Source organism: Haliotis cracherodii, unplaced genomic scaffold (genome assembly GCF_022045235.1).
Source record: "Haliotis cracherodii isolate W230 unplaced genomic scaffold, xgHalCrac1.p SCAF_2, whole genome shotgun sequence".
In the NCBI taxonomy this organism is placed as follows: domain Eukaryota; kingdom Metazoa; phylum Mollusca; class Gastropoda; order Lepetellida; family Haliotidae; genus Haliotis; species Haliotis cracherodii.
In genome coordinates this window covers 81,677,790-81,699,503 of record NW_027266275.1, presented here as the reverse complement: position 1 = coordinate 81,699,503, position 21,714 = coordinate 81,677,790, and the positions used below count along the sequence as shown (strand labels likewise).

The window sequence follows — 21,714 nt, the reverse complement described above, 5'->3', positions numbered from 1 at the left end:
GGTCTAGTAGTGATGCTGTGTCAGTAACAGTGGTATTGCCCGGAAGTTGTACAGTGTTCTTGTACTGATGCTGTGTCAGAAACAGTGGTATTGCCCGGGAGTCTTACAGTGACCTTGTAGTGATGCTGTGTCAGTAACAGTGGTATTGCCCGGGAGTCTTACAGTGGTCTTGTAGTGATGTTGTGTCAGTAACAGTAGTATTACCCAGAAGTTGTACAGTGTTCTTGTACTGATGCTGTGTCAGAAACAGTGGTATTGCCCGGGAGTCTTACAGTGACCTTGTAGTGATGCTGTGTCAGTAATAGTGGTATTGCCCGGGAGTCTTACAGTGACCTTGTAGTGATGCTGTGTCAGTAACAGTGGTATTGCCCGGGTGTCTTACAGTGACCTTGTAGTGATGCTGTGTCAGTAATAGTGGTATTGCCCGGGAGTCTTACAGTGACCTTGTAGTGATGCTGTGTCAGTAATAGTGGTATTGCCTGGGAGTCTTACAGTGGTCTAGTAGTGATGCTGTGTCAGAAACAGTGGTATTGCCCGGGAGTCTTACAGTGGTCTAGTAATGATGCTGTGTCAGTAACAGTAGTATTACCCAGAAGTTGTACAGTGTTCTTGTACTGATGCTGTGTCAGAAACAGTGGTATTGCCCGGGAGTCTTACAGTGACCTTGTAGTGATGCTGTGTCAGTAATAGTGGTATTGCCTTGGAGTCTTACAGTGGTCTAGTAGTGATGCTGTGTCAGTAACAGTGGTATTGCCCGGGAGTCTTACAATGGTCTTGTAGTGATGCTGTGTCAGTAATAGTGGTATTGCCTGGGAGTCTTACAGTGGTCTAGTAGTGATGCTGTGTCAGTAACAGTGGTATTGCCCGGAAGTTGTACAGTGTTCTTGTACTGATGCTGTGTCAGAAACAGTGGTATTGCCCGGGAGTCTTACAGTGACCTTGTAGTGATGCTGTGTCAGTAACAGTGGTATTGCCCGGGAGTCTTACAGTGGTCTTGTAGTGATGTTGTGTCAGTAACAGTAGTATTACCCAGAAGTTGTACAGTGTTCTTGTACTGATGCTGTGTCAGAAACAGTGGTATTGCCCGGGAGTCTTACAGTGACCTTGTAGTGATGCTGTGTCAGTAATAGTGGTATTGCCCGGGAGTCTTACAGTGACCTTGTAGTGATGCTGTGTCAGTAACAGTGGTATTGCCCGGGAGTCTTACAGTGACCTTGTAGTGATGCTGTGTCAGTAATAGTGGTATTGCCCGGGAGTCTTACAGTGACCTTGTAGTGATGCTGTGTCAGTAATAGTGGTATTGCCCGGGAGTCTTACAGTGGTCTAGTAGTGATGCTGTGTCAATAACAGTGGTATTGCCCGGAGGTTATACAGTGTTCTTGTACTGATGCTGTGTCAGAAACAGTGGTATTGCCCGGTAGTCTAACAGTGGCCTTGTAGTGATGCTGTGTCAGTAACAGTGGTATTGCCCGGGAGTCTTGCAGTGGTCTAGTAGTGATGCTGTGTCAGTAATAGTGGTATTGCCCGGGAGTCTAACAGTGGCCTTGTGGTGATGCTGTGTCAGTAACAGTGGTATTGCCCCGGAGTCTTACAGTGGCATTGTGATGCTGTGTCAGAAACAGTGGTATTGCCCGGGAGTCTTATGGTGGCCTTGTAGTGATGCTGTGTCAGTAACAGTGGTATTGCCCGGGAGTCTTACAGTGGTCTAGTAGTGATGCTGTGTCAGTAACAGTGGTATTGCCCGGGAGTCTTACAATGGTCTTGTGGTGATGCTGTGTCAGTAACAGTGGTATTGCCCGGGAGTCTTACAATGGTCTTGTGGTGATGCTGTGTCAGTAACAGTGGTATTGCCCGGGAGTCTTACAGTGGTCTAGTAGTGATGCTGTGTCAGAAACAGTGGTATTGCCCGGGAGTCTTACAGTGGTCTTGTAGTGATGCTGTGTCAGTAACAGTAGTATTACCCAGAAGTTGTACAGTGTTCTTGTACTGATGCTGTGTCAGAAACAGTGGTATTGCCCGGGAGTCTTACAGTGACCTTGTGGTGATGCTGTGTCAGTAATAGTGGTATTGCCTTGGAGTCTTACAGTGGTCTAGTAGTGATGCTGTGTCAGTAACAGTGGTAATGCCTGGGAGTCTTACAGTGGTCTAGTAGTGATGCTGTGTCAGTAACAGTGGTATTGCCCGGAAGTTGTACAGTGTTCTTGTACTGATGCTGTGTCAGAAACAGTGGTATTGCCCGGGAGTCTTACAGTGGTCTTGTAGTGATGCTGTGTCAGTAACAGTGGTATTGCCCGGGAGTCTTACAGTGGTCTTGTAGTGATGTTGTGTCAGTAACAGTAGTATTACCCAGAAGTTGTACAGTGTTCTTGTACTGATGCTGTGTCAGAAACAGTGGTATTGCCCGGGAGTCTTACAGTGACCTTGTAGTGATGCTGTGTCAGTAATAGTGGTATTGCCCGGGAGTCTTACAGTGACCTTGTAGTGATGCTGTGTCAGTAACAGTGGTATTGCCCGGGAGTCTTACAGTGACCTTGTAGTGATGCTGTGTCAGTAATAGTGGTATTGCCCGGGAGTCTTACAGTGACCTTGTAGTGATGCTGTGTCAGTAATAGTGGTATTGCCCGGGAGTCTTACAGTGGTCTAGTAGTGATGCTGTGTCAATAACAGTGGTATTGCCCGGAAGTTATACAGTGTTCTTGTACTGATGCTGTGTCAGAAACAGTGGTATTGCCCGGTAGTCTAACAGTGGCCTTGTGGTGATGCTGTGTCAGTAACAGTGGTATTGCCCGGGAGTTGTACAGTGTTCTTGTAATGATGCTGTGTCAGTAATAGTGGTATTGCCCGGGAGTCTAACAGTGGCCTTGTGGTGATGCTGTGTCAGTAATAGTGGTATTGCCCGGGAGTCTTACAGTGGTCTAGTAGTGATGCTGTGTCAGAAACAGTGGTATTGCCCGGGAGTCTTACAGTGTTCTTGTAGTGATGCTGTGTCAGTAACAGTGGTATTGCCCGGAAGTTGTACAGTGTTCTTGTACTGATGCTGTGTCAGAAACAGTGGTATTGCCCGGGAGTCTTACAGTGACCTTGTAGTGATGCTGTGTCAGTAACAGTGGTATTGCCCGGGAGTCTTACAGTGGTCTAGTAGTGATGCTGCGTCAGTAACAGTGGTATTGCCCGGGAGTCTTACAGTGGCCTTATTGTGATGCTGTGTCAGTAACAGTGGTATTGCCCGGGAGTCTTACAGTGACCTTATATTGATACTGTGTCAGTAACAGTGGTATGGCCTTGCATCCCAGAACTGACTTCACAAAATGTAATGAGAATGTAAGGAAAAACAAGAAAAGAACATTGTATATACGTTGGGTATTATCATTTTCTGACCAAAAAGGAAGGTAAGCACATCTCTCAGTTGTTATATTATGAATAAAGGTGAGCTTTAGCACCTCTTGTAACACTGACTGTCTGTAAACATGGGAAATTCCATCAGTTTCAAACAGCTCAGTACATGTATTAGAAAATGCAGCCAATGCAATAAAAGTTTTCTATGAAACTGAAAAGTCCCTGACATCAGGCTCTATTTACAGTATGGTCTTATATTGAATCAGTTTAAAGCATTGCCTTGTTTCCAGGCCCAGAGAGTGCAGAAGGTTGTGTGGATGCTGCGTCATCGCCTGCTGATGCAGCTGCACACGTACATGTTCCTCGTGCCCCCGGTGTCGCGGAGGGATTGGACACAAGACGCCAACCTTCAGTCTGCCAGTGAGCTGCCCAAGGTGGAGGAGGAATCCTGGCTGTCCTATTTCCTGGACGATTCAGGTCTCAACCGCCCACCCAGTCCTTCTGACATCGCTTCAGGTAGGCAGGTCACACAGGGTTAACCCCGCGTGAATTTGGGGTCCTCGTGCTTGTCGTAAGATGTTTTATTATCCAAAACTGGCTCCCAAAGAAGAAATCGCTTGGTTGAGATCAAGCGATATCTACATTGTAGATGTTGCTGCAATAAAATTGCATCACAATGCTTTGCAGACCATTGTGATGTCAAACAATCAAATTACATCACTAATGGTTCTGCTACTGAAGCTGTTGGCAGTACTTTTACACTTCAGACACTGCTTATTACTATCAACAAACTGAAGATGATGTTGGATGTTAGATAAAAACTCACCCTCGTGTCATTTGATATCAAATATATCAACGCTCGTTGTGCCGAATCCACTGGTCCTGGGATCAGTGTACATTACCATCTCATCCTACCGGGTACCCATTCACTACTGGCTGAAAAGAGGCATATTTCGAACAAAGTCACTTGCCAAAGGAGACACCATATGTGCTACATGTGCTTCAGTGTGAGACAAGGCCAGAGCTCTAGACATTCTCAGGAGTCAACTGGTCTCTGTGACCAGTGTTGTTAAACTTCACCTTGACCTGTGTCGGGCAGGCAACTGATTAATTACTTGCCACCATATGTCAGTGAGGCAACTTATTGCCACTATGTGTCACAGCATGTCAGGCAGACAGATTCAGTGTCATGTGTTTGTTGCAATATCAGATACATGTAATTCCTTACCACCATGGTCATATGAATAATCTTGGATAATTTAGAGAAATATATTTTGCTGAGCAAGTACAGGGAATGAACACATGCCATTGTCAGAGGGGTACAAAAAAGAACATGATCTAGACTACCAGTTGTCGGACTTTCATTCTGTGGAAGCCTCGATGGCTGAGTGGATTAGATCACTGACTCTGTGTGCTGGTGATTAGGTGCCTCACTCTGGATGGGACTATAATCTGTACTTTACTAAGAAAGTGTTATCCCCTTCTTGCTGCCTTCTTGCTGGCTGACATAGTATCACTCTCTGAAGGGACAAACACTCTTCTGCCTGGGATATCTACAACACATTATCATGGGGACATGCAGGGACACCCCATCAAGCCCGCAGGATTCCTCTAACATTGAGCCAACCTGCTTGGTCCAGCAGGCTCTTGCTAATTTCACTCCTATCAAGTGTTTGTCAATGTCTTGTGGTGTTTCAGTGAACAGCGATGAGAGCATTGGTCCAGCTCCGGGGGCCCAACAACTGAGTCAGCTGTCCAAGTCTCCATCTGTGGGAGAGATGATGAGTGATGGCACGGTCATCACCGAGGAGACCAAGGCTCAGTGGAGGATGCAGGAGTCACTCCTCTCGGTCGTCACACCGGAGGTGAAGGCAGCCATCTTGAAATGTCCCGCAGCCAAAAATACTGAAGATCTTAAAGTTTTTGCAAGGTAATTAATGAACTTACCATGCTGATCATAAAGGTAATATCTTTTTCCTAAGATTCATGAAAAAGATTTAAAATAAAGTACTCTAAATTTCTTTGGATCAGGATCTTTTTGAGCTTTCATTTAAAATTTGCATTACAGATGGAAAATCTCTTGGTTTTCTTGTTACTATTGTCACTAGTGTCCTGAACCCCGGATATAGGAGTGTATATATTGATATATGTCCATATCACTTATATATACCGGATATAGAAGTGTATATATTGATATATGTCCATATCACTTATACATACCGGATATAGGAGTGTATATATAGATATATGTCCATATCACTTACATATACCGGATATAGGAGTGTATATATTGATATATGTCCATATCACTTATATATACCGGATATAGGAGTGTATATATAGATATATGTCCATATCACTTATATATACCGGATATAGGAGTGTATATATAGATATATGTCCATATCACTTATATATACCGGATATAGGAGTGTATATATAGATATATGTCCACATCACAATACCAGATATAGGAGTGTATATATAGATATATGTCCATATCACTTATCACTCATATATACCGGATATATACCCGATGTATGGGTGTATGTATTGATATATGTCCATATCACTTATTACTTATGTTTCAGTTATATATACCGAATATGTGGGTGTATATATAGATATACGTACATGTCACTTTTCACTTATGTTTCAGGTTGTGTCCCTACTTTAATGGGCAATACCACCTCGAGGAAATCATGTACTTCGAGAACCTGAGACGATCCCAGCTGATAACACTTTTGGACAAATTTAAGGAGGTGCTTATACTGTGTAGTCACCAGGATCCCGCCACAGCCTTCTATGCTGGGTGATCCGGCCACAGCCTTCTATGCTGGGTGATCCGGCCACAGCCTTCTATGCTGGGTGATCCGGCCACAGCCTTCTATGCTGGGTGACCCAGGTGGGGCTGCTCATGGCATGAGAGGACTTCTTACTCCACTTGAAACAGGTCCCCAGCAACCTATGCTTGTTAGGGGAAACTATGTGGATTGAGTGATCTGGCTCAGTGATTCAGTGACTCAAGAAGTCCTGGACTGCGAGGACTTCAGATCTCGTTCAAGGACTTCAGATCTCAGACTGTTGTTGAAACATGACATCATTCAAGTGACTGTTAATGTCTCACAACACACTGAGCTAAACTACCCAGTATATGGCATATTCTGATTGTCCATTGAGGACGTGTCTATTGTGTAATGACTGCAGTGTGTCCAGGTCTTTTAATGTTGAGCCATCCCTGTGAAGAATTGGGTTAGAACAGGTCTTCAGCAACCCATGTTTGCCATAAGACTGCGCTTGACGTAAGAGGCCACTAATGGGATCGGGTGGTCAGGCTCACTGACTTGGTTGACGCATGTCATTGTATCCTAATTGAGTAGATCTATGCTCATGTTGTCAATGACTAGATTGTCTGTTCCAGACTTGATTATTTACAGACCGCCATCATATAGTTGGAATACTGCTGAGTGCAGTGTTAAACAACAAACAAACAATCAAACGTTGAACCAGATATCCTTCTACCAGTGCCAAGTTCATAGGACTGTTTGATGTCCAACCAAACACCGATATTACCTGCCCAGTATATGGCACCTTGTCGATTGAGGGTCTATGTATCTTGTGCAGGGGATGATGGATCCAGGTCCAACTCTTCAAACAGTGCCTGATTCGGATGATAGCTGGATATCTAAAGAGAGCTTTAACACAACTATAACGATTGTTCAGATCATACATGTGCGATGACTCCAGATCTCAAACTGTGGCCCCTCACAAGCTTCCCACAAGCACCTGACCCGCTGTGCCATCCTGATGTGTGAACAGATTGTCATTAAACTCCATGGAACATGCAGGATTAGTGAATAATTATTTACATATTATTGGCCTGACGCAGGTCTCCGAAACCTTTGTGTGAAATGGTTCATGACACTACTAGCAAGCAACGTATTTCTGCTGGCAGGAGTTGTGTTTATTGTACAAGCTCATGCATTTCTGATTCTTACTTAGACAAACTCCTACCACGATCTCTTGGTGTGATCACATTGGGGTAACTTTAAGATTGGTATTTACTTGACCAAATCAAGGGTGGCCTTTGGTTGGAGAAGCCACATTAGAATTCCATGAGACTAACACTTTAGACTTATACAAGAGATATAATGAAATGTTATATATAATATGTTTATGCATAATTATATAATATGTAATTTGAGAGATCATACAATCTGTGATATGAATAAATGAATAATGTTGATTTGTTTATTTTTTATTAAAAAAATCAAATATACAATGAAAAAAATCATAACACTAAAGATTGTAACTATATCTATACAACTCAAATTAAGTTAAGTACCACTGATTCTTTCATATTGCTATAGTTAATCTGTCATGCCAATAGAAACAACAGAATTGAGTGGTTCTTAACTTCTTTTGAATAGTATATTATGTACATACTACATAGTACAAGATAATCGGAGGGATGACATTTGATGACATGTCATGTGACAATGTACATGCTGAGGTTTGTGGATTGGAGTGCCAGGTCTACCGGTAGGATCATGACTCTTGGTTCATCAGCTCCCGGTTTCCCCAACATGGCAAGTGTCTAGGACCTTGTCTATCTGGAAGTCCTCCCACGTTATGCTGACCCACCGTGATACACCAACCGTGATACACCCACCGTGATACACCCACCGTGATACATCCACCGTGATACACCCACCGTGATACACCCACCGTGATACACCAACCGTGATACACCCACCGTGATACACCCACCGTGATACATCCACCGTGATACACCCACATTGATACATCCACCGTCATACATCACCGTGATACACCCACCGTGATACACCCACCGTGATACATCCACCGTGATACACCCACCGTGATACACCCACCGTGATACAACTGAAATACCACTCTCACTGAAGACCCGTGAAGATCCGGGGTAGAAGAGGTCTTCAGCAACCCATGCTTACTGTAGAAAGCGACTACGTTTGTCGTAAGAGGTGACTACCGGGAAAGGGTGGTCAGGCTCGATGAGTTGGTTGATGCATCTCATCGTATCCCAATTGTGTGGATTGATGTTCGTGATATCAATCACTCGATTATCTGGTCCAGACTCGATTATGTACAGACCCCCGTCATATAGCTGGAATATTGCTGAATGTGGTGTTAAACAACAAACAAACAAACACTCACTGAATGTAGTATCAAAATCTGTCTCATATCTAGTTGTGTATACAAGATAACACACATTTGTAGCTGATACATTTCATATTGGATACTTGTGAACACCTACACCCTACCAATACTGGAGTTGAAAAGTCATTTTCAAATCAAAGTAGTTACGTAGTGTGATAGATCTAAACTCTACAGCAGGACCTTAAATGGCTGCATATTCTGTTTAAGCAATTCAGAGTATTGTTTTACGCCACTTTTTGTGATATAACAGCGGTGGACACCAGACATGGGCTTCACACATTGTACCCATGTGGGGAATTGAACCCGGGTCTTCAGTGTGACGAGCGAACACTAGGCCACTCCACTGCCCCTAAATTTCATCAAATTGGTTCACTTAACTCCACTAACTTTCCTTCATCAGTTTCTCCGCTTCCTTGTCCCGAACACTAACACACTGATTTCCCAGTTCATAGAACCTCAGCGGTTGATCCTTCCACTCCTCGGCATAGTTGATGTTGATCCGCTTGCTCACCACCATCTTGGTGGCTGGCACCTTCTCCCCTTCCTCCAGCCAGACGGCATCATGGGAAGGCAGAGCTACCTGATTGGTCGATGCCTTGTCGATCCTCAATGCCTGGGTCAGCTTGGAAGGCCCATTGCAGAGTTCACGGTCTTTCATAAATTTGCAGGGACTGCCCTTCTTGCGGTTGGCCACTCTGAAGGTGCTCATCACCGTCTTCCCTTCTAGGGGCTCCAGGGATCGGAGTAGGACTGCCTCACCCTCTCCTGAAATGGGTAGATGATGTGCTCAGGGTCCTGTTTCAGTGGGAATTTTAACATCGCATTCGAAAAACTAATTATTAAAACATTTTTTCTCTTTATTGGTTTTGTTATCCGTGAAATGAGCTATGCAAAGTTAAAACGTTATTAGCAATAACTTGTTTAATTTTGTTTAATTCTAAATTGGAATTTTTTTGCGACATTTGCTGTAGACGTGTGGCAGAAGTTTGGCCTATGATGTGTATTGCTCCCTGACATGATGACGCCATGTCAAGTAGGGGTACACACGGACCACTCAGCCAGCTGCTGAGTTGTCAACCTTGGTTGCCAGGATTCGCTGGTTGTGGGTTTGACCTTGATGTGATCATTGGTCTTCAAGAACAATACCTGTGCTTATGGGTTTAAAAAGAGTTGGGAACATCATAGATCTGAGTCAAGCTACCTTTCACAACATAATCAACATATACAGTATTTCTCTACACATATCAACAACAACCATAATCATAACAGATGCCTATTTTGAGGAAAATCATGACAAATTATGAAATTGTCCTTTTTATGACATATGCCTATGTGGTCTACACTATAAGCTGTAGCATAAAGGACGCATAAAACCCGATGTACCCCTCGTGATCCTGCTACAACAAATATATCTTGCCGACATGTTTTAATGTGACACTGTAAAGAATTAATACAAATTCAGCTGTTCAGATTAACATGTGCTATGTCACGTGACTTCCACTGACTCGGAAAAAGCATGCAGCTATTTGCTTTGAAGCAGGGTATAAAAGATATATTCTGCCTCTCAGAAATTCACGTGCAGCCTGTATTGCTCATGGCAGGGTATAAGAGATTTATTACCCCACTGAGAAATTTATTAACCCCCAAACACAGTATTTTATCAAGATCACAATTACCAATCAGATCTTATCATTCTGACATGGAGGTATGATAAATTACCTTGACTCGACACATTCATGCAACAATACATTCCGTAGATGTTGTAGACGTAGGCTGTGCCAGGAGCCATGAACATGGCCAGGTTTCGATCGGTCTTCCCCTTGTATGAATGAGCTGCTTTATCTCTTCGGCCAAGATAAGACTCGGTCTCAACAATCCTCCCTGTTAACCTCTCTCCATTGTGAATTCTCACAAGCACCTGCCCTAGCAAAGCTTTAGCTAGATCCTCACATGACTGTTCATAAAATGCTCTAGAAAGTCGTTTTGGATGAGTAGCCTCTCCCGGATCTTCAACTGATGCCTCATCCAGTTCCTTAGGACTTCTGACATTGGAAAAGTAGGGACTGCTGGTGTCTTTAGATATTATATCTGCATCAGTTTGTGCTGTGTCAGCTTGACTTAATTTTGATTTTAATTTAGAAAGTATGGAATTCTGACAGGGGTTGTGTTTTTCTCCTGAACCTTCATCTGCAGAGGGTCCTGCAATTGAAGTAGGTACCTCAACATCTGTTTTGGGGACTTTTGGATCAGTAGGGCAGGTGATGGTTTTCTTGTCTTGCAGCTTCCTCCTCCTTGTTGACATGTTCTGTGCTAGGGGTCTGGATCATAAATATTATCAGAGATGAAATCAATTTGGTCCTTCTCATAAACTTACTATTAAATTCAGGGCGATCGGGTAGCCTGGTGGTAAAAGCGTTCGCTCGTCACGCCAAAGACCCGGGTTCGATTCCCGACATGGGTACAATGTATGAAGCCCATTTCTGGTGTCCCCCGTCGTGATATTGCTGGAATATTGCTAAAAGCGACGTAAAACCATACTCACTCACTCACTACTATTAAATTCCTTATGCACAGCCCTCCACCACAACACCTTTTTTAAGTGTAAACATTTCTAACCCATTTTGGCACATGCTTTCAACACCAATAACATGACTATCAAATGCAAATGCTTGGTTAATTATCAACACTTTTATCTTAACTTGTATCTTATTTTCTTAACACAAAATACCTCCGGTGTTTAACAACGTAGTGATCATGTTTGAAGAAGACATGCTAGGGTGTTGTGAGACTAAAATGAAGGGAATTCTATATATTTCAAATCCTGATAAGCATGTGTAAAGAGAAACCACTGCAGTTTTTCAAAACGTAAAACCTCAACATTGGCATTGAAAAAGGGATCGGTCAATTATTGTAGAGTGGGTGTGTCACCAAAAACTATGACAGTCTCTAGGAGAGCATCACATAAAATAATACACATATTTAAGGAGGGTCATGAAAAAACGGTACATCTTATAATGAAAAATAAAATGCTTTTGCATTTATTTACTTTCAGTACATTTGTGCATCAAAAACCTCTTACAACTAGGGCTGGGATGATACACCACCTGTATCAGATACGTATCATGATACCTTTCTCATGATCCAATATGTATCATGATACTTGCATGTGCTCTTATCGGTGGTGCGTAAGCTATCTTTTTCACAGACAAGATTGCCAAATACCTGGCACACTGACGATTTACAACTGGCAGTGTTAAGTATGGATCAATGGATGAAAATATTTACATTTTCACCACTAATTTCACTAATAATTAGTGTTTTGTGTAACAGTTATAAAGCAAACATCTAAGGTAAGAATCAATACTTAAAGACACTTGGAATAAGAAGTGAAACAATCGCGATCCACCTATGCATCACACACATGTCTGTAACAATCTAAAATATATCGCAAATTGTAATCCAGAGTAGCAACTTAATTATGTGGCAAGAGCCTTGATTGTGGGTTCAAATCCCAGTTCACCCACCCTGTTATTGTGTCTAGGTTTGTCACCACCATATCCGTGCTCATTGGTTTCATTAAAGTGATGCATGTCATCGTATACCAACTGCGTGGGTGGATGTTCATGATGTCAATCACTGGATTGTCTGGTCCAGACTCGATAATTTACAGACCACGTCATATAGCTGGAATATTGCTGAGAGAGGCATTAAACAACAAACAAACAAACATAAAAGTGGTAGACACCCAAAGGATGTATCACGTGCTGCTTTCCTCCCACAGTAATCTGTCATGTGACGTAACTGGAATACTGTCCAAAGGAGCATTAAACCCAAGTCACTCACTCACTCAACATCCTGCGACACAAAGTGTGTGGCTGGCTCAGAGCATGTCTGACTGGACAGAGGTTACAGTGTTTCTTGAAATTTGCCAAAAAAAAACAAAACGCTAATCAACAATGATCAAGACAAAAGTCTCTCTCTCTCTCTCTCTCTCTCTCATACACACAACACACACATGACAAGACCAAAATGCTCATAAAACTAACTCACTCGGAGTCATGAAACGTCCACACGTTGCTGGGCAAGGCAGAGGTCAATCTACTTCTTTTTCCCGGTTTGCGAGTTATCCCGGAAATGCAATAATGCGTGAAGCGTCTCTAAAATAACCAGGTTGAGACTCCGTTTGTTGTCCTGGTAAATAGGAAGCTTTAGTTCACACCTCCTGTCTATGCGTTATGTATTGAACATATCATATATGATTGAGCTTGGACACACGAGGAGTCCTGTATCATAATAGCATCGTCTTGTTGCAAGTTAGTCCCTTTGCAATTTGACAAGGAAGAAATAGATCTGGTGGTCAGTCTCGGCGACTTGGTTCTCCGACAGCGTGTATCGTTACTCCTACTGTCAATCACTGGATTGCCTGGTCGAGACTCGGTTATGTACAGATTTATGTAAAAATTTCTTTCTTACTCATTATTTCTTAATCCTTTTCAGCTACCATTTAAAAGATTTTCACTTATCAGACATCAACAATCTTCATCTATGACGTCGTTTCTAGTTTGACATCATTCTGACCTTACGCCACAATACGATTCGAATGACGACGACAATGCCGTCAGGATGACGTAAACAATACAGTGGTGCGCGTGAACTGATATTTGAACTGATGCACATACGAGTTTTAGAAAACTCTCATTATTTCTAACCCGATGGGGAATAAAATGATGTATGTATTGATAGACGTACCAGGTTCTAGATACAAGTTTTAGCCTTTTACTGTCTCGTCACTTTGGGTACATTGATAGTTTTCTTTTGGTGTTTGATCTTTGGCCCCCTGGGTGCAGTCTAGTTGGTATTTTGAAACCAATCAGTAGACACTTGTTTACATAATTCTGCTGAAAATACTTGTTTCGGGTGACTTGTGATTTGTATCTGTACGTGTGTTGCCTCAGGTGTGTAACAACTCACAACAGGGACACACATGGGCAGTGTGTAACAACTCACAACAGGGACACACACGGGCAGTGTGTAACAACTCACAACAGGGACACACACAGGCAGTGTGTAACAACTCACAACAGGGACACACACGGGCAGTGTGTAACAACTCACAACAGGGACTCACACGGGCAGTGTGTAACAACTCACAACAGGGACACACACGGGCAGTGTGTAACAACTCACAACAGGGACACACACGGGCAGTGTGTAACAACTCACAACAGGGACACACACAGGCAGTGTGTAACAACTCACAACAGGGACACACACGGGCAGTGTGTAACAACTCACAACAGGGACACACACGGGCAGTGTGTAACAACTCACAACAGGGACACACACGGGCAGTGTGTAACAACTCACAACAGGGACACACACGGGCAGTGTGTAACAACTCACAACAGGGACACACACGGGCAGTGTGTAACAACTCACAACAGGGACACACACGGGCAGTGTGTAACAACTCACAACAGGGACACACACGGGCAGTGTGTAACAACTCACAACAGGGACACACACAGGCAGTGTGTAACAACTCACAACAGGGACACACATGGGCAGTGTGTAACAACTCACAACAGGGACACACATGGGCAGTGTGTAACAACTCACAACAGGGACACACACGGGCAGTGTGTAACAACTCACAACAGGGACACACATGGGCAGTGTGTAACAACTCACAACAGGGACACACATGGGCAGTGTGTAACAACTCACAACAGGGACACACACAGGCAGTGTGTAACAACTCACAACAGGGACACACACGGGCAGTGTGTAACAACTCACAACAGGGACACACACGGGCAGTGTGTAACAACTCACAACAGGGACACACACGGGCAGTGTGTAACAACTCACAACAGGGACACACACAGGCAGTGTGTAACAACTCACAACAGGGACACACATGGGCAGTGTGTAACAACTCACAACAGGGACACACACGGGCAGTGTGTAACAACTCACAACAGGGACACACACGGGCAGTGTGTAACAACTCACAACAGGGACACACATGGGCAGTGTGTAACAACTCACAACAGGGACACACACAGGCAGTGTGTAACAACTCACAACAGGGACACACACGGGCAGTGTGTAACAACTCACAACAGGGACACACACGGGCAGTGTGTAACAACTCACAACAGGGACACACACGGGCAGTGTGTAACAACTCACAACAGGGACACACACAGGCAGTGTGTAACAACTCACAACAGGGACACACATGGGCAGTGTGTAACAACTCACAACAGGGACACACACGGGCAGTGTGTAACAACTCACAACAGGGACACACACGGGCAGTGTGTAACAACTCACAACAGGGACACACACAGGCAGTGTGTAACAACTCACAACAGGGACACACATGGGCAGTGTGTAACAACTCACAACAGGGACACACATGGGCAGTGTGTAACAACTCACAACAGGGACACACACGGGCAGTGTGTAACAACTCACAACAGGGACACACACAGGCAGTGTGTAACAACTCACAACAGGGACACACATGGGCAGTGTGTAACAACTCACAACAGGGACACACACGGGCAGTGTGTAACAACTCACAACAGGGACACACATGGGCAGTGTGTAACAACTCACAACAGGGACACACACGGGCAGTGTGTAACAACTCACAACAGGGACACACACGGGCAGTGTGTAACAACTCACAACAGGGACACACACGGGCAGTGTGTAACAACTCACAACAGGGACACACACAGGCAGTGTGTAACAACTCACAACAGGGACACACACGGGCAGTGTGTAACAACTCACAACAGGGACACACATGGGCAGTGTGTAACAACTCACAACAGGGACACACATGGGCAGTGTGTAACAACTCACAACAGGGACACACACGGGCAGTGTGTAACAACTCACAACAGGGACACACACAGGCAGTGTGTAACAACTCACAACAGGGACACACATGGGCAGTGTGTAACAACTCACAACAGGGACACACACGGGCAGTGTGTAACAACTCACAACAGGGACACACACAGGCAGTGTGTAACAACTCACAACAGGGACACACATGGGCAGTGTGTAACAACTCACAACAGGGACACACACGGGCAGTGTGTAACAACTCACAACAGGGACACACACAGGCAGTGTGTAACAACTCACAACAGGGACACACATGGGCAGTGTGTAACAACTCACAACAGGGACACACACAGGCAGTGTGTAACAACTCACAACAGGGACACACATGGGCAGTGTGTAACAACTCACAACAGGGACACACACGGGCAGTGTGTAACAACTCACAACAGGGACACACACGGGCAGTGTGTAACCAAGTGTATGTGATGTCCGTACACTACTTACTTTTCTAATTAACAATAAGCGAGACGCAGCACTTTCTCATGCTGAAGTCCCTGCAGTAGAGCTAATGTGTATATGATGCCTGCATTCGAACACTGAATAGAGACATGGAAAGAAATGTAGGAATGCAAGTTGAAAAGGCTTCATTGAATCATTGAGTGTTGTTATATCTGCGTATAATACGCAGCTTGTCTCGAGGTCGGGATCTACTGGTCCGCGGTATGGCATCAGCCAACCTACAGCTGTATTAATGCATCACGAGACAAAGGCAAAAACCTAAACGCCCGTTTTTAGCATTTATAAGAATATTTACTAATATTTGTATATTTGCATCCAATACGGCAACCACTAACAATATGCTGCAACCAGTTACATAAATTACTTCAATTCACAATATCTTTCATAACAAGTCGTATGATGGAGTTAGGTTGGAAGTAGTGTTTCACGTTTTCCTGGAACCTAGAGCTAGAACAAATATGAAAAGACTATGTCCCTACTGTTTATGAGAGTACAGTTGTACGCCACTTTGAGCAATAGCACGACGAGGGAGACCCAGGACAGCGTGTTAGTGTTTACATCTACGTGGATGGTACTTTCATCCAAGTATTTGATACTACTCACAACTGATATAATCTAAGAAAGTATCATATACTATCGAACAATATAACTCTGAGAAACGGGGCGGTCGAGTAGACAGTGGTTTAAGCGTTTGCTCGTCACGCCGAGGACCCGGGTTCGATTCCCGACACTAACTCTGAGTATCGATATCCACGATAATAATATCATCTACGTAGATGTGAGCAGTATCACCCTGAGTGACATCACATTTAGCAGACAAACATACCGTATTAAATTGAATCTGGAACCGAACACACACCCTTTGAATATTGTAGTAACCGCAATATTGCATTTTGTAGCCTATAATTGTACATATACTTATCTAAATATGCCTTCTGACAATGGCTGCTATTCTGCTATTCTAACAAATATTAGCTCCCGCGATGGTGCCGTCACATCGACTGTTTCAGTCATAGGGGGTTTATTGTGTTTTGATACCTCTGACTGACCAATCCAGCGGTAGAAACTAACAGTTTTCGTCCACTGGTTCTTATAGAGATAACATATAGCAAAACCCTTAAAAAGGACCAATTTCTACTACTCCTTGTGAAACCTTAACTATTGGGCAGTTTGACAAGGACTATAGGACTAGTGCCAATTTCTAACGCTGCAATCAGAATCGAGTATTTTCGAGTGTTTATTCGTTCGCTCGTCACGCCCAAAACACAGATTCGATCCCCCACATGGGTACAGTGTGTGATGCCCATTACTGGTGTGCCCCGTCGTGATATTTCTGGAATATTGCTAAAAGCTGTGTAAAACGACCTTTGACCATAAATATCCCAAACATTTATCGACCTTGAAAGATTTCATTCGCACAACCATACCATGACCCCCAAGATGAGATACGCTTCAAATAGCTCTCCATGACCCCCAGGCACACGGCTCATTACATAACCACAAATTGCCTCTGCCTAAAAGTTGCAGGTATGTGTACATAGCCAAAGTTCCAACCATTGTTTTACTGCATAACTGATAACTGTGTAACCCGTGAAAAGAAGAATAATTATATAATCCATGAAATTGTTATCAGGAACTATGTATACGTGATTGTTTAAAATAATAAATGGCATTTTCCAAAGTCCATGTAGATGGATGTAACTATACTCAAAAGTAAAAGAGATTATTTTCACTTCCAAACCTTTATATAAATGTTCAAGATTTGAACCAGGACAACATGTCCATGAAAAAGCTCGAAGAAACGCAACAAAGCAAATGGTATAGCACGTTCTTAGCAAGAAATGACGAATAGTTGGGAGAAATCACTTCAGGTTTTCTCTACAAAAGGCCACATATCCAATCCAATATTACTGCCACTCAAAGCAATCCCTGAAATTGCAGAGTTCAGAAAAACAACACTTGAACGTTTTGATATTTCACACCTATATGAATATTACAGATGGCGACCCATAGGAATGTTTGAATCGAGGGACTTTGCATGTCCCCAGTTCAGTGTTCACATGAACACCACGTGGCACTTACGTCGATGTCATCAACAGAACAACCACGTCAGAGACCGTCCCCGTAGACCGCCCACCCGTGACAACCCCTCGCCAAGACATATGGATTCTAACCACGCCTGCGTAAACACAGGTTCTATGAACTGCTGATTTGCCTGGTACAAATTAGATTATTTACAGCCCGGTCTGACTTAACTGCACACAAGTGAAGCTCCGGGGTAGAACAGGTCTTCAGCAACCCATGCTTGCCGTAAAAGGCAACTATGTTTGTCGTGAGAGGCGACTAACGGGATCGGGTGGTCAGGTTCCCTCACTTGATTGACGCATGTCTTAGTATCCCAATTGCTTGGATAAATGTTCATTATCTCAATCACTGGATTATTTACAGACCGCCTTCATGTGGCTGGAATATTGCTGAGTGCGGTGTTAAACAAGAAACAAAGACTTAACTGCAATACTGCAGCTGCATGAAAGCACATTCATTGACTTAAGGTAACCCATTTCAGCCTTATTGCCATGTCGGGAGTAGAAATACCTGTAGCTTTTCATTGTTCTTAGCTGTAGGCAGATTTATTCTCGATTTATTTCGGCAGCCTGTGAATAGTTTAGTTGGTTCTGGGCCAGACAAACCAGTGGTTGGCATGAGCTGAGACAATATACCAATCTCTGGCATGAGTTAACCAAAGACAAGCAGTCAACCAAGTCACCAAGCCCGACTCCCTGATCCAATATAGTGGCCTGTTTTTACAAGCAATAAAGGGATGGGGACCTTTCTAACCTCATATCTCCCCTCAGAAGCTTGGGTGACAGTGCCAACACATCACATGTCAGCACCGGATATCTTGGGTGGTCAGTCAGTAATCTGGGCTGGTCGCATCAGCATTCCGTGTCTCACACATTATCAGTTGTTCTGTTTGTTTTTTGTTTACAATATTTCAGCTTTATGACGGCAGCTTATAAATAATCAAGTCTTGACCAGTCAATCCAGGGATTGATTTTATGAGCATTGATCCACGCAGTCAGGGTACAATGACAAGCAATCAACCAAGTTACGACCATCATGGGTAAAAGGTGACCTATTCTAACCCTTTATCCCCACGGGAGGACGATAAGGATAGAATACTGATCAGTGGTACGACCAGCCCCTGTTACTGATGACGAATTCCAAACAAGAATCACATGGGACATAAGTAGTGAGACAACAAACACATGATTATATGGCATACTAAAGCATTTATTAAGATGAGATTAATCATATAACTTCACAACATTATGGATGGTTCAACGGAGGCAATACATTCTAAAACAGATCTCAATCAGATATGATAAAAAAGAAAGTAGAGTTGTGTACACCTAGGGAGATCTTTACTCAGAACAGATACAGTCACATCGGAGGCACTAACAGAGTTAGTACAAGTTACTAAAACACTGTGTCATGTACAAATAGATATGGCTAGAAACTCAGGCACCTAAATTTACAAATACGTGCTGATAAATTAAAATCCATTATAATCCCACAAACCACCTTAGTTCGGTATCCATAGACTTCAGAAAAATGCATTAATGACACCAATATCAATGAATTACAGCAGCCTACCGTCCACATAAAACACGAATACCGTACCGTCAAATACCAACCCCGTCAGGTTCAGATCGGGGGAAATGTACAATCGGTCCAATCCAGACTGAATGGGGCCGATCTGGATTGGAGCGATATGTTATGTCGTATGTCCTAGAGTGTAGGATCTGGTTAAATCTTGGGGCATCATCAATGTCTGTGTCACATTCGTAGAGTATATAATCATGACTATTTATTTCAAAACATGCAAAATGTCAGAATTTGCAGACAAAATGGAAGCAGTAACAGAAAATGTCAGTGCAATAAATAACATCATTTGCAGGTGCAGACCAGACCTGTCAAACATGTATCTGTTGAAGGGCATATTGGCAGTGCTAAGCATCGTCTGGAATGGTAATGCATAATGTCATACAAAATTCTGTAGTGCTGTGAGTGGAATATCATCATTCCGTTTCTCTTTCATGAAACAAGGCAATCTTTCCCAATATGCCCCTCGATTGAAAAATGGCTCGCTATTGGCAGTAGCTATACGTATTATCAAGCCAAACGTGCAGCTCAAACAACACATCAGTCAAACACGGCAAATATTGTAGAATGATGAGTATGTCTGATGTACATTGTAAAGATCAACTTGAATGGAATACCAAGGTAGATGTCTTGCAGCCAGTTGCAGGAAAATGTACCAACGTGGCTCAATCTCTTGTTGAAAATAGAGGAATGCCCTTGATGAAATGCTAAGCTTGATGAAGATACTAGGTGTAAATATTTGCCAAAAGGTTACATGCTAAATGTTCCATGTATATTTTTGAAAATGCTACTGCCAATACAGGAAATAAAATGAAATCATACTTGTGTAATAAAATACTTCAACATGTGTTCAGTTTCAGTGACAATGTAAACACTGCAAAACAACTGTTCCTTAAGAATGGGTTGTAAGTGGCAAGTAATAGTTGCTCAACAGCTGAAATAATAGTGCTTAATCCAGGATATATTGAAATCCCATATCCAACATGTAGAAAATCATTTCATCAATTTCGTATCCTCTGTCCAATTAGGTCCTGATTACAAACAAACTCCTGTTCTCTGTCCAGGATGTCAACCTTTCATTGTACCCTGGATGAAGCACTGGTAACCAGAAGAAGCACCACAATGACATTGCAGCAGACGGCAGATGCCCTGAGAAGAGCAGACGTCAAGTCTGGCTGCGTCTGCTGGGCTGTGCACGTCTACACATCATCTTCAAGAGCCTGCCTCTGTTGTGGCAGCTCAGCCACCATGAACTGGTTAATAATCTCCTGCATGCTGTCACGTAGTTCCTCCGGGGGGTCGTTCTCCTGGCGCACCTGGATGTCCTCCTTTACCATGGTTTGCTCACGACCGTCGGGTCCAATGGTGGTCTTCATGTGGATCTCCTTCTTCAGCATAAGTCTACAGAAGACATTGCAAATCAAATTTAAGTGTGTGCCACAATATGGCTGACTAGAAAATTTTGTTAAATGAAATGGAAAGTTTCTACAGTGCATGAATAGTTTTAATGATAGACTTTCCTTTTCAGGCACACACTTGTAAATAAAAGGCAGTGTATGGCCCTATATGGCTGTATGGGGCGCTGCGTGGCTGTATGGGGCACTGTGTGGCCCTATATGGGTGAATGGGGCGCTGCGTGGCTGTATGGGGCACTGTGTGGCCCTATATGGCTGTATGGGGCACTGTGTGGTCCTATGTGGCTGTATGGGGCACTGTGTGGTCCTATGGGGCTGTATGGGGCACTGTGTGGTCCTATGTGTCTGTATGGGGCACTGTGTGGTCCTATGTGTCTGTATGGGGCACTGTGTGGTCCTATGTGTCTGTATGGGGCACTGTGTGGTCCTATGTGTCTGTATGGGGCACTGTGTGGTCCTATGTGGCTTTATGGGGCACTGTGTAGCCCTATATGGCTGTATGGGGCACTGTGTGGTCCTATGTGTCTGTATCGGGCACTGTGTGGTCCTATGTGGCTTTATGGGGCACTGTGTGGTCCTATGTGGCTGTAATGGGCACTGTGTGGTCCTATGTGGCTGTATGGGGCACTGTGTGGTCCTATGTGGCTGTATGGGGCACAGTGTGGTCCTATGTGGCTGTATGGGGCACTGTGTGGTCCTATGTGTCTGT

General features: G+C 43.6%; 3 protein-coding genes across 52 annotated transcripts in view; 1 reads left to right on the top strand and 2 right to left on the bottom strand.

Moving 5' to 3' along the window:
* Window positions 1-7,519, top strand: part of LOC139469738 (GATOR1 complex protein NPRL3-like) — a 30,139-nt gene extending 22,620 nt beyond the window's left edge. The window contains exons 12-14 of the mRNA XM_071252004.1: window positions 3,627-3,852; window positions 5,035-5,266; window positions 5,996-7,519. Of these exons, the coding sequence (XP_071108105.1) occupies window positions 3,627-3,852; window positions 5,035-5,266; window positions 5,996-6,152 (615 nt within the window). The 3' untranslated portion in view covers window positions 6,153-7,519. The remainder of the gene's footprint in view (window positions 1-3,626; window positions 3,853-5,034; window positions 5,267-5,995) is intronic.
* A 647-nt stretch (window positions 7,520-8,166) lies between these two features.
* LOC139469736 (uncharacterized) lies at window positions 8,167-12,653 on the bottom strand. Its single transcript, XM_071252003.1, has 3 exons — window positions 12,589-12,653; window positions 10,258-10,856; window positions 8,167-9,303 (listed from the first exon to the last, which is right to left on the bottom strand). Exons 2-3 carry the CDS (start codon window positions 10,838-10,840, stop codon window positions 8,921-8,923), a joined length of 966 nt encoding a protein of 321 aa, XP_071108104.1. The 5' UTR covers window positions 10,841-10,856; window positions 12,589-12,653; the 3' UTR covers window positions 8,167-8,920.
* A 6,544-nt stretch (window positions 12,654-19,197) lies between these two features.
* Window positions 19,198-21,714, bottom strand: part of LOC139468586 (ankyrin-2-like) — a 211,406-nt gene continuing 208,889 nt past the window's right edge. For all 50 annotated transcript variants that reach the window (XM_071250662.1, XM_071250670.1, XM_071250664.1 and 47 more), the window contains one exon: window positions 19,198-20,991. In XM_071250662.1, coding sequence (XP_071106763.1) covers window positions 20,790-20,991 — 202 coding nt within the window. In that variant the 3' untranslated portion in view covers window positions 19,198-20,789. The remainder of the gene's footprint in view (window positions 20,992-21,714) is intronic.